General features: G+C 42.6%; 2 protein-coding genes across 2 annotated transcripts; one reads left to right on the forward strand and one right to left on the reverse strand.

Moving 5' to 3' along the window:
- Nucleotides 1-2,997: 2,997 nt before the first annotated feature.
- On the forward strand, nt 2,998-6,800 carry LOC311265605 (NACHT, LRR and PYD domains-containing protein 3). The gene is made up of 9 exons (XM_084367445.1): nt 2,998-3,119; nt 3,316-4,921; nt 5,026-5,187; nt 5,275-5,448; nt 5,553-5,726; nt 5,868-6,041; nt 6,126-6,299; nt 6,393-6,560; nt 6,655-6,800. Exons 2-9 carry the CDS (start codon nt 3,330-3,332, stop codon nt 6,722-6,724), a joined length of 2,688 nt encoding a protein of 895 aa, XP_084223571.1. The 5' UTR covers nt 2,998-3,119; nt 3,316-3,329; the 3' UTR covers nt 6,725-6,800.
- A 97-nt stretch (nt 6,801-6,897) lies between these two features.
- LOC311265609 (ceramide synthase 5-like) lies at nt 6,898-13,693 on the reverse strand. Its single transcript, XM_084367454.1, has 10 exons — nt 13,510-13,693; nt 12,094-12,196; nt 11,824-11,954; nt 11,014-11,071; nt 10,817-10,867; nt 10,585-10,677; nt 9,919-10,047; nt 8,628-8,734; nt 8,300-8,456; nt 6,898-7,566 (listed from the first exon to the last, which is right to left on the reverse strand). The coding sequence occupies exons 1-10, from the start codon at nt 13,683-13,685 to the stop codon at nt 7,414-7,416; spliced, it is 1,158 nt and encodes a 385-aa protein (XP_084223580.1). The 5' UTR covers nt 13,686-13,693; the 3' UTR covers nt 6,898-7,413.
- Between the last annotated feature and the right edge of the window lie 75 nt (nt 13,694-13,768).

Here is a 13,768-nt window from a genome sequence, read left to right on the forward strand (position 1 = left end):
AGAAGTGCGCCGTGGCTACTGCAGTGTGACATTTCCAACTTTATGCACGCGTTTAACAACACAAATACTGAACACAAGGAGACAATGAAGGGCTTCTTAGATAGCTCTGCCGCTCTATTTTCACCAGGGAAAAACAAATGCACATATTTGAATGCACGTGCCCAAATGGGCATTGTGCTGGTTTACATTCGGGGTGCAATTAAACGGATACATTTACTCACTGAGAAGCCACCCATCGGGCACCGTGGCAGCCTCCAGCCTGTTACCAACCATGCTATTGGTAAGAATGAACGAGTCATGCGTTGAACCAGGCCACCTTGCCACGATGTTGGTGAGCTGCATTTGCGCATCACATGTTATTTGAACATTAATTGAATGAAAATGTTTCCTGTTGACAAAAACAAATTCATCCTGTGATTGCGCTTTTATAGCAACATGTGTGCAGTCAATAGCTCCGATTACATTAGGGAAACCGGCTCTTGCTGCAAATTGCGCTTTAATGTTGGCAACAGCATTGTATGGGAATTTGATGTACCTGGATGACATTCTTATGATCCCGTCCCACACAGCTGGCATGGCTTGGCTCAGAGTGGACTGGCACACTCCTGACCGGTCGGCCAGTTCCCTCTGGAAGGCTCCTGTTGCCAGGAACCCCAGAGTGGTCAGCACCTGTGTGGACACGGACAACCCCTGGCTCCTGGCTGTGTTTCGTTCTAGGGCCGGCCGAAGTTCTGCGCACAGCTCCAGTAACACTGGCCTCGGCGACCTAAGACGACTCATGAGCCAGTTGTCGTCATTTGCCAATAGATCTTCCCATTCTCTAAACACCCTCTCACGTCTGATATTACCATTTGCGATGTCTTCTAACAAGGCCAAGGCTGCCATTGTTAATGGCATTTTTTCACTTTGCGCATGCTTTTATGATTTATGATCCATATGATTGCAAACACGTGTGTGTGTTAATTGTCCATTACTGTGTCTCTGATGTGCACATTACTCTGAGGACTAATTGTTTTCACATAATTAACAGTTTCCCAGCATCACCTCAAAGTGTCGCCAAAGGAACAATAGCTGTACAAACGTGCGTACGCCAGCCATGAAGCTGGCGTGGGGCATCGCACATTTCCACGGTCATTTCACTTTTGATACATCTGACCGTTGGCGTTGAAAATGACGTACGCCACGTTTTTGTGCGTAGGCAACATTGATACATGAGGCCCCTGGTCTTTTGACCGATTGACTTGAAATTGCTCCCAAATGTACTATATTGGCTGAACGAGACACAGCAGATTTTATTGGATTCTGGTGGAATTTGAATTTTTGGTGAATATTTTAAGAAAACTCACCATTTTTCATGAAAAAGCCCGCCGAATTATTCAACAGCTTACAGGTCTTTTGGCAGATTTTTTCAATAGCTTCCAAGCCTTTTGACCGTCGTCCTATACTGGCGGAACGAGACACAGCAGTTTTTATTGGATTCTGGTAGAATTTGTATTTTTGGTGAATATTTTAAACAAAAGTCAACAGTTTTCATGAAAAGGTCGGCCGATTTTTTCAATAGCTTCCAGGTTTGTTTTTTTTACCAATTGACTCGAAATCAATGAAAAATGTCTTCCTATACTGGTATAAATGAATTAATGTTTTTTTTTTTTCAGTTTTTACTGTACTTTTTTTTTTTAAAAGTCACTCATTTTCATGAAACATCAGCCGATTTTTTTAATAGCTGTAACCATTCAGCAACAACTACTTAACAGAATGAATGTTGCCAATTTTTTCCAGGGTCTCTTGGATGTTCAAGACAAGTTAAAACCCGATCCAGTGCAAAATAAAAAATTGGTTAATTTCTGAATACCCATACAGCAAAGAGCCTCAGGTCGGATTTGAACCAGGGGCTGTTGCAGCAAGGACAAGGCCTCTGTACATGGGACACCCACCCCACCAACTGAGCTAATGGGCTTCTTTTCTTTCTACTTTTTTTTAAATGAAAGTCACCATTTTTAATGAAAACATCGGCCGATTTTTTCAGTAGCTCCCAGGTCGTTTGACTGATTGACTCGAAATCGATCACATATTCGTCCTATACTGGTAGAATGAGAACCAGCAGTTTTTATTGGATTTTAGTGAAATTTTTTTTCATGAATATTTCAAAGAAAACTCATAATTTTTCATGAAAACATCGGCCAATTTCTTTAAAATCTTCCAGGTCATTTGACCGATCTACTCGAAATCATTGCCAAATGTCATCCTATAGGCTACTGGTTGATTGAGACACAGCTGTTGTTCCAGTTTGACATTGATGACATGGACAGATGGATGCCTTTACTCCTCTTTCAAATCATCCGTCTTCTCTTCACTGGGTGACATGACATGGAAGCTATTGAGAAGAAAAGCCATTGTCTTATAATAAATATATTAGCAAAATAAACACATAACACATTCGTAATCAAAATAAGTGTGGTGCATGAAATCATTTTAGCATTTTCTTTAATCAAAATGTTCACTGATACCATGAAGTCCGCATGAAGATACATTGCTTTTGTGTAAATCAAACGAAAAGGGTAAATTGGTGATGGTCAGCCTCCAGCGCAGCGCGAGGTTCTGGGAGGCGAGCTAACACTGCTGCCAACACTGGGTGAAACTGATAGGAGACGCCGCTGGGTGTCTCCGGAGTAAATGTGCGTCATAATATGCCTGTTGATATAACTAAAGCTCAACTCAAATACATGCAGCAAGACATCATTTCCCTCTGAGATGTCGTGGAGAACAAGAATAAAGCAGCATAAAACGGAAATACTCAAGTAAAGTATAGTACTAGAGTAAATGAACCTTTTTTTATTGCGTTATAAAACAGCTGAACAGTGTTATTACTTGGAGGATATTTACGCTGAGCTATTTCTTGTTACCAGTTTACGTGCAGCGCTCCATGTCGTCTGTAAGGCAGCGCTCAGGGCTTAGCAGCACCACGTACTTCCTGTTTCGAGCTGTTCGCGGCTCGTGTGGTTGTGGCAGCTGCAGGCGCACCCCCACCACCAAAACTCAAGTCTGTCTGCTCTCTAGAGAATTCACCTGGACGACACCTTGTCTAGTTTACTTTGATTGACAACATCTCTGCGCACAAGGTAAATGTTTATTCTACTTCCGGGGTTTTGAGAAATGTCTGCAATCAACTGTTACTGTACTTTGACAAACGTGTGTGTGTGTGTGTGTGTAGATAGCTGCCAAAGTTCATAACACTATAATTGCAGGCAAGAATGAGATTTTCCCTGCAGATAATCATGCTCAAAGTCAATTATCTTTTCTGTATTTTCACAACAGTGATTTTTTTGAAAATGGACAAAGACACAGTGCTGGCTCACATCTTGAAGCCGAAGGGCATGTCGACACTCCTTGGTGGAGAGCTGCCAGATAGTGTGATTAACAACTGTAAGTACATTTCCCCGCTGACTGATGAAGTTCAAGTCAGGGGGAGAAATGAGGAAGACAGCTTGCCCTCCCTGGATCATGCCATCCTCACCGCTCTGTCTAAAGAGAAGAAAAATGTCATACTGAACGGTCCTGAAGGCTCAGGTAAAACCACCGCTTTGGAGAAGCTCGTTGTGGACTGGGCGAAAGGAGAACACCTTCAAAACTTTACCTATGTTTTCCATTTCCGGTTTGGGGAGTTGAATTCTCTTTATGAGACGCTCTCCCTGGAGATGTTAATGCTCCACCATCCCGGTCATACCCCTCCTGAGTCCCTGCCCCTTGTTCTGAAGAAGCCTGAGGATGTGCTGTTTGTTTTTGATGAGGTGGATCAGTGCAAAGAGAGCCTGGACCCGTCCATCCACACCCTCTGCTCTGACCCCACCCAGGCAACCTCACTGTCATGTTTAGTGGCCAGCTTGCTCAATGGATCACTGCTGAAAGGTGCTACCTTTTTGGTGGCAACCAGACCTACAGGATGTCTGAATTTTGTGAGTGGCACCCGGGTTCACGTGTTGGGGTTTCTGAAGCCTCAAAGAGAGGCCTACTTTAACGGGTTCTTCACTGACCCAGCTGTTGCCAAGAAAGCCCTGATGCACATGGAGAGGACCGTTGGTTTTTATGATATCTCAACCTCCCCAAGGTTTTGTTGGACAGTTTGTTCTATTTACAAGTCTCTGATGGATGCTGGAGCAAAACTTCCTGAGATGTTATCTCAGCTCTATGTAGATGTCCTGATCCACCTGATTCAGATGCTCTCGCTGAACGAGAACAGCAGAACAGAGTTAGTGTTGGCCCTCGGCAAGATGGCGTCTCACTGCTCCCTTGACCAGTATTTGAGCTGCACCAAGGAGGAAATGGATTCCTTTGGTTTTCAACGGTTTCCGACCTCGGTCGATGCTTTCTTCCAAGTTTACGGTGACCAGTCAAATAGACGTGTCTTCTCCTTCCACTCCCAGATGATGCAGCAGTTCCTCTTTGCCGTGTCTTACTTTTTGGACAAGTCGACGTCTGAGGGGGTGGAGAAGATGTTCAAAGAGCACAAAGGCAGAGCCAAGTTTCTATACGTCTTTTTGTCAGTGCTCTCAGAGCCAGATCAGCGCAGGCCACTGGAGACCCTGCTGGGGGAGTTGAACCCAGATCGGATCACAGATTTCAGATCCTGGTTTAAAAGCAGCCCCGAGATGACACTGAAGAGATACTACAAAGACCAGCTGCACCACTGCCTCCATATGCTTCATCAAGCCCAAAATGAGAGTTTGGTGAAGGAAATCATCACCCACCCAGCACGAATGAACCTGAGCTATGGAGACCTGAGCCTCCAGGACTGTGTAGCTCTGAACTACGTTGTGAAGTGCCTCGGAGAGATCGAGCAGTTGGATCTGCGCGGTAACAGGATAATGCCAAAGGAGCAAGCAGAAGTGCTGGCTCCAGCTATGAGCTTGTCACATGAGATTAAGTAAGTGGTGAAAATTTATTTAATTATTTATTATTTATTTTATTTTATTTCTTTTATATGTTCATTACGCGGTCATATGTATGATTTCTCTTTGTGTCTGTCAGCTTGACAAACACCTCGTTGCTTACTGGGGCTGGCCCTCATCTGGCTTCGGCCCTCAGCAGAGGAATCACCAAACATCTAACTCTCTCTCACACCGACCTCAGAGACGACAAATTCAAAATCCTCAGTGCTGGACTCAGGGACTGCAAGCTGCAGAACTTCCAGTAAGATTAGCTCGAGGCATTCACTTCATTGAAAGTCACTGAGTTCAGATAACAGGTCCTTCATATTTTTTCTTTTAATTTACCCAGTCTTCGAGGATGCAGTCTGACAGATGCAAGTTGTGAAGATCTGGTGTCTGTCCTGAACTCGGGCACCTCTCAGCTGTGTGTGTTAGAGATGAGTTTTAATGAGATTGGGGACCAGGGCTTAATGAAACTCTGCAAAGCACTACACAGTCCTCACTGCAAACTACAGGAGCTTGAGTATGTATTTTTTACAGGGTGTTATTGTTTTTTGTCAGAGCTCTCTTTGTTTAAATAATTGACTTTCAGCTTTGAAAGGTAACTCTTTTTTAAATTTTTAAAAGGCTACAAGGCTGCAAGTTGACTGCTGCATCGATGGAGGCTTTATCAGCAGCTTTGTGTTCTGGCCATTCAGAGTTGAGAAAAGTGAACCTGACACAAAACACTGTTGGTTCCAGTGGTGTGGAGGCTTTGTGCAAAGCCCTGCAGCACCCGCTCTCTAAACTGCAGGTCCTCAAGTAAGTGTGTGTGTTCAAGATGATGAAACTGGTGACAGTAGTGTCCCTTAGCACCCAAAAAATAAATGAATCAGTCATAAATATACCTTTTTTTTTATATCTGTACATTTTAATTTGTGATCTTTTTGTTTATTATTTTAGTGTCTTTGACAATGAGGTGACGGGTGAGTGCTGTCCTCATTTGATGTCGGCCTTGATGTCAGAGCACTGCTCTCTGTCAGAGCTGGATCTGTCAGTGAATGATTTGGGCCAGGAGGGGGCGCTGCTGCTCTGCAAAGCCTTCAGTCGACGTACATGCCCACTAAAAAAACTCTGGTACAGTAACCTGCATTAATCATGTTCTGATTTATCAGTGATATGGTACCACCTCTCACAAACATCTTCTTCTCCACCCTACAGCTTGACACGATGCGAATTAACCCAGTCAGTCTTCAAGGAACTGGGCTCAGTGCTGAGCAGTGGGACTTCTCAACTTAAGACTCTGACTGTAGGTTTAAATGAAGTAGGAGACCAAGGGCTTAAACATCTCTGGGATGCTGTTGCACATCCAAACTGTCTGCTGGAGGATCTGGAGTGAGTTGACCCTCTAACACTCTATTTGTACCATTTTTATTGCAATATTGCCGTGTTCCCCACATTCGAAACTGCCTCTCCCTTTTATTTTAGCGTTGAAATGACAGGTTTGACGGATGCCAGTGTTGAGGACTTGTGTGCTGCCATAAGAGCCAGTAAGACTTTAAAGAGCCTGGAACTGAGAAACAACTTACTGACCGATGCCTCCGTCCCAGCCCTCGTCCGGGTCATGCAGGACAGCGAAAACATGCTGGAGATGATGTAAGCCTGATTCACTTCAGTTGATTGTGAGCCAGAGTACTACAAATGTTTTTAAACCAACATCCAACTCTGCTTATGTCTCTGTCTCTTTTAGTCTGAAGTACAACGACTTCAGTGAAGATGTTTTTGAGATGATGGACGAGTGTGATAAAATAAGATACTGAAGGAGATGGATTAGTCCATTGAGGATCACCGACAGCGCTGTCTTGACTGCAACCTGATGGATGGATTGTATTATGCTTTTCTCTTTGTTAGTCTTGAACTAGATAGATAGCCTACTCATGATACCCTCAAAGTCACCCTCCATCACATGGTAAAAATGCTGCACAATTGGAACTCAGTTTGATACGATAATGTTTTATTAAGAAATCTTTGGCAGTATTAGAGATATTTGCAGTATATTCAGTAAGGCAGTTGCAGTGATTTCTTTTACAGCTGTGTAATATATTACCAGTTCACAAATAAAGTCTATTTACATGTATAAAAATGAGTTTTAACTGTAGCAGTGTAGAGTTGCACTTGCTGCAATTTTTCTAACTTTGAAAACACGCACACACGCGCACACACACACACGCACACACAGCGAGGTGCAGACAGACCACACACATTTCTCTGTCTACTCCTGTAAGCAGAAAGCAGATGTAAACCTCACACAGTGTAAACCTGACTCAGTCAGACAATGTCAAGTCTGTATTCCACATATGGACTTCCCCCCGTATCCAAGTAATCACCCCATCTGAACAACTTAGCAACATTTTCAAATTGAAAAAAAAAAAAATCTTCTCAGCGGGTCAAATTGACAAGTTGGGGCACACAGGTAGTGAACAAAGACACACTGGTGGTAAATATTCCCTCATTGTACACAGTGGTCATGTGTTTCTCCGTTGAGGTTACCGATGTGACTGCCATCCTTTGGTTTTAGTGTCTGACAGGGAGTTTTCCTGTTATTTGAATTCATCTCCTCGTCTGAGCTGCTCTCGATGTCACTGCGGTCGTCTTTTGACACCTGTAAAATAAAAACAGAAGTAGGAGTGGCAGTTTAATTAACAGTTGGAATAATGAGGAAGATAACATAAAAACAAAACTAAAGCATGTAGAGCCACTCTAGCAGCTCTGCGAGGCTGTCTGCATGCCAACGTGCTCACAGTGACAATGCCACCATCCCGATGCAGGATGACTACAATGTCTTTCAATTTACAGATATTTTACAGATGTATTACTTAAATGGACAAATTCAAACCAAATTTAAGGGCAAGCCATGCAATACCCGTCGAGACATTTCACTCAAAACGCTGATGGCACTAGAGGAAAGGTCAAGAGATCACCAAAGTCGATTGGATTCTTCATCTGGCAACAATGAATATCAGCCCAAATCTTGTGACGATTGAGTAAGTATGGGGATAATTTACTGCGTCAGGTGGTGCTCGATAAAAAGTTGGGCTCACCCAAGCTAGTCTCTGTCCCCTGGGGACCATGAATGATACAATTTCATGGCAATAGATATAATAGTTGTCAGGACAATTTGCTAAAATACAAAAATGTCAACATCATGGTGGTGCTCGAGCAAATGTCTGATTATTATTATTTTTATCTGATTGCTGACAAGTAAATTAATTTTTAAAATGCACGACAACATGTAGGGAAAGTATAAAGTAGCAGAAAATTATAAAATGATCAAGTAAAGTACAAATATGTTACATTCCATCGCTGTACTACACACAACAGACAGCCAGACTAACCTTTCCCTTGAATATGGCTTTGATAGCAATGCGGGAGATGAGGTAGAACCAGATGATGTGAAGAGTCTGCAGCACCAATAGCAGCCCATTGAGTAACCACCAGGCCCGGTATGGCCCAATGATCTCCCAGCTGTCGATTAGAACAGTGTAAACAATCCTGCAACAAATACACACATATAGGCGTTATTGGAGCACACAATATATTATAGAAAGTTTTAGTTCATTAAGAGACTAATTTAGTGTAATAATGGCTGTCAAACATTCAAATATCTGACAAGCTGGAAGAAGTGTGTAATTTGATATATAAATAAGCACTCATTTGTCTCACCAGAAAGGATATATGACGAGTCGAGTGAGGAAAAAGCTTATGCTGAACACCACAAACAGGCCATCGCAGAGCCTCTGGTACTTGGCATAGTTGGCCAACTTGGCAGCCTTTGGGAATGAATAAGAAATTAATGACAACAACGGCACGATAAGAAAATATCACACCAGTATCTTTGATGCAATTCACAGTAATGAAATGTTGCCACTGAAACACTAATAAGAGATGTGTTTGTGTCTCTGTCAGGCAGGTATTAGAAGTAGCGCACACCTAATTTTACTACCTTATACTTATACTACTACACATTGATGAATACTTTGTCCCTTTGGTGAAATCCATGTTTCACTTTGTTAGTAACTTTAAAAACACAGGTCTAAGCACACACAGAAACCTATACACAATTGATGTGGAATGATGTCAGCGATGGGTCTGTGGCCAAGTGCTCAAGGGTCCTTTAACAGTACCCCAAGGTGAACTAGCACCTCTCAGTACAACTCTCTATCTTTTAAATTGACAAACATCATAGGTGTAATTCATGGCACAATAAAACGGTATCCAAAAATTAGTTGTCTCTTGCTATTCACTGCCATAGATACTTTTTCTGAAATAAGGTCCCATGGTGGTCCACCGGAAGGGGCATGACTCATCTCTCTATGGGCTGAAGTACTGCTATCAAGTCACTTCAATGACACCTTTGCACTGACGTGCTAATAAGAGATGTGTGTTTGTCCAGTCAGACAGGTAGAACAAGTAAATCACAGCTGCTTTTACAACCTTGCACCTGCGCAACTACATTTCATTGACATCTTGTCAATGAAATTTTAATAACAGATGCGTTTTTGTTTCTGTCAAGCAGGTATTACAAGTAGCTCACACCTATTTCTGTGACTTTCGACTCAAACCACTACCACAATGACGAAGACATACTTCTTTTGTCCCCCTTTGGTAAACATTCAGTTTCATTCTGTTAGTAACTTTAAACACACAGGTTTAAGTACACACAGGCACCCACGCACAACTGACGTGCCAATAAGAGTCGATGTGTTCAGTCAGACAGGTGGTACAAGTAACTCACAGCTACTTTTACAACCTTTCACCTGTGCAATTTAAATTTCAATGACAACTTGCCACTGAAACGTTAAGGTTAAGAGAGGTGTTTCCTTTGTTTCTGTCAGACAGGTAGTGCAGGTAGCTCACAGTGCAGCAATGTTTGCCGAGTTAACCTCAGAACACTCTCGAGATTGCTTCTTGGAACAGGCACGATAAGAACAATCTTCATCTCCGAGTTATTTACCTCAAGGAAGATGTCGGACGCATCATGCACACACATGACCAAAGTGCCAGCTCTTATCATGTTGTTGGTATAGGAGAACGTGATGAGCATTATGGTGGCCAGGTGGTGGACAAGCATGATCACGAAATCCTGCCATCAAAGAAATTAGGAGACATAACAGAAAGAGAGAGAGAGAGAGAGAGAGGGGGGGGTAAACAGGATGCTCAAGTTACTTGCACTGTAAATTAAAATACATCTGCAGCTCATAGAACAATTAAATGAAGTTTCAGGCTGATCCTCGCTGCTCGTTCTCGTACATCAAGACTGCTTGTCACAACACCAACTGAAAGGCCTTGTGTAAACATTGGCATGGCAGGCAGAGAAGCTATATACATAAGAGGCATTGTTGCCTAAATACTACGATGACAGAAGCTATATATATATATATGAATAAAATGCATTGTAAATCTTGTGTGGTGAAGCAGTATTTTGTGTTTAACCTGTCCTGCCAGAGCACATAATGATAAACAAATCCTTATAAACTGGTAACATGAATGGTGTGAAAGTTAAGCCTGTAAACACACTGCTTTGATAGAGATATAAAGGGAATATGAAAAACAGTTCTGATAAAAAAGGGTGTGATTGAGAGGCTGAACAATAGTGTCAGCTAAGCCGTTGTTGACTCACCTTACGTTTAATGTCTATGAACTGGGAAAACATCAGAGACCAATAGAAAGCCAGTTCAGCTACATAGTAGTTGTACTGTCCAGGGCTAAGAGCCTTTGGGAGGAAGTGAAGCAAAAAACCTTTAACAAATATTTAGCCCAACTGCCTAACAAAACATAATGGTGCTGAAAGGATTGTAGTCATAATATTGGCAGTTGAATATGATTATGCAGTTAATAGAAAAAATATAAACCTGAAAAGGATAGTTGTGCCAACACTCTCTGACATCCCACATCCAAGGCGACTGACAAAAATAGATTAAATGCAAATATGATTAAGAGTGTTCTGATTAGATCAACAAAAACATACAGTAGGCTTGTTCAAGCTCAAACTGTCAAAGACTTCAGTGCAACAGTATTGTACATCATACAGTATGCCAATTCAACTCACCACCCACAAATGCCGCATGGCATAGGTGAAAATCCCCAAGTAAAATGTAAATCGCCACCTGAAGTGAAAGAAAAGAGCAGAATTTGAAAGTTCTCTTCTTGAAAAACAAGACTAGGAGTTTACAGTCATGCTGCTGCCGAGGCACAGCAGTGCTTTGAGCTACATGCTAAAGTGAACATGCTCACAATGAAAACAATGCTAATATTTAGCATGCTCACCATCTTGGTGAAAGGTGTTAGAATCCTAACATTTGCCACGTTCACCATCTTAGTGTAGTGTGTTAGCATGCTAACATTTACCATGTTCAGTATCTTAATGTAGTGTGTTAGCATGCTAACATTTACCATGTTCACTGTCTTAGTGTCGTGTGCTAATATGCTAACATTTACCATGTTCAGTATCTTAATGTAGTGTGTTAGCATGCTAACATTTACCATGTTCACCATCTTAGTGTGGTGTGGTAGTGCATTTACATTTAACATGTGTCACATGATAGCATGATGAAATGTGTAAATATTTGGTAATGAAACAACTGGATGAAACTCAATGAATAGTTAAGGGATCACCAAAATTCTTAGCTTCTCAGTCGTGAGGGGGATATGAATGTCTGAACCAAACACCATGACAATCCATCAAAAGGTTGTTGACACATTTTACTTAAAACCAAAGGTGGCAACCCCATGGTAGTCAATCCAGTACTTGTTGAGCTGGTTCAGTGTTTCCAAAAGAGCTGGATCAACCGGCAGACAACTGCAGTGCAGAAAATTCTCCATTCATTAACTGGTTGCACATTACACAGCAGGAACCTACATGCTCTCACAGAACTTTATCTGCGTACTGGGTCTATCTTGGTTCCGGCGGACGCGAAACCATCTCTGTAGTTTCCGTACATCCCAGTCCAGCTGCTTGGAGAGTCCCTCCAGTTGTCTCGTGTCTGGGGACTAAAGAGACAGTACAGGACAAATAGTAATCACATGAAGTATTTACTGAACATATCATGCCTGTGGTGGTTTAACATCTGTATTCCAGTGTGTAGAGGAAGATTTCATGGACTACAGAACAAACATGGGCCTTATGTACCGTTTTGGATTGATACAGCCTCTCTAGGACATCATTGGGCTGAGCTCGGCGAGGCACTCCCGCCTGAATCTGAAGTATGTGGGCACAGGGCTTGGCCACTAGCCTGTGTACACACAGACCGAGGCAAAAAAAAAGAGGGAGGGGACACAGAGATGGTGTGGTATTAAGAGAGACATTCAGACAAGGAGATAGTCAGAGAGAGAAGTCAAGCACTTTAGCTACAGGAATGGATGAACTATTAGCTAAAATTGGCTAAGGGCTTCCCTCGCTGACATAAACTGTTGAGCCTCAACAGTTTTCCCCACAAGTAATGTTTGACATGCATGTGTGCGTCTTCAGAGGGAGGGACAGAGTACAATAGAGCCCATAGGGTGAGACACAAGCAAGGGTTACGAGGATCCGTGGGGAATGTAGCACCTCGTCTAAACAGAGCATAATGAACTATCATGTGAGAGGGTGGGAGACACAGATGGGAGGGCCGCCTTTAACCAAAATACTGATGTGTATCACAAGATCATCCGGTTGAGCTGACCAGTGTTCACGCTGAAACTCGGAGCCATTTATTAGATCTCAATCTCAGTACAACCCACTTATCTGGAGCGGTTTCCCCCCAACATGGAAAGAGACTGGATGAATAGGAGCACAGACCAGGCCTTGGCTTTTTCCCCGTATTTGGTTGTTTAACTTTAGATTAAGCAGAAAGTTTGCACGGCCTTTAGTTTGGCTGAACTCTCGCTGTGACTTTATTTCTGTCTAGTTTTTTGCACAGACTGGTTTCAAAAAGCCAACTAGGCCAGGCACAAAATGCTCAGTTTCAGGGATTATCATGTAAGGAATTAGACTGTGTGTTAATTATAATGCCACTTCTGTTTATTTTTCCCCTGGGCTATCCTTAGCTCAGCAAGGTAAAAACTGGTGTCTCAAGTCAGAGGAGTTATTTCCATGTATGATAATCACACAGGAATGCCAACACTGTTAATTAAGTGGTGAAGGCAAAGACAACATTTACTTCTTGTAGTCTCGAGGATCTTAGAACAGGAAACAGAAGAGAAGGGCAATAATTATCTGTCACACGAAGAGGCAGAAGCTGAGGCAATCTCATATGTGAATCCAACAAGGAGTTTGTGCCTAACTTCATTATCACATCAAACTTTTGTGTAACAGCAGGGAACAGAGTAATAGGTCTACAGGGAGCTGTTTGTGCTCATGATAACAAATGACTCACACGTTAAGATTGCTGTGACATTTATATTATTCCCATTTTTGAAGCTGTGTCTCCTCCATGAACAACACTTTCCACATATGAGACCGAAACCCTCAGCTTGTGCTCTCACACACACACCACAGAAACCCAAAATGAGGAACTTCAGCAAACATTCACAACAAACAAAAGGCCCTATATCTTTTTTCTTTTACCTTTCAAAAAGCAGTCGTAGCAGAAAAACCCCGACAGCCAGAGGGAAGGCGTACATTAAGTGTCCCAGTCGGGGATAGTCCACACCAGGTGGTGGACGCTCCAGGTCCGCCCATGTAACATTTTCGGGAAACCAAAATCTCTCACTCCAAATCCAGGCTGAGATGTAGGAAGTCATTTGGGGATCCGAAAACAGCGGCAAATTAGGGTTAACGCGGAGAATTAGCCGTCGGACATCTGGTGGCAGACGTCTAGTGACAG

The sequence above is a fragment of the Pagrus pagrus genome, assembly GCF_965226575.1.
Source record: "Pagrus pagrus genome assembly, chromosome: 11".
NCBI lineage: Eukaryota > Metazoa > Chordata > Actinopteri > Spariformes > Sparidae > Pagrus > Pagrus pagrus.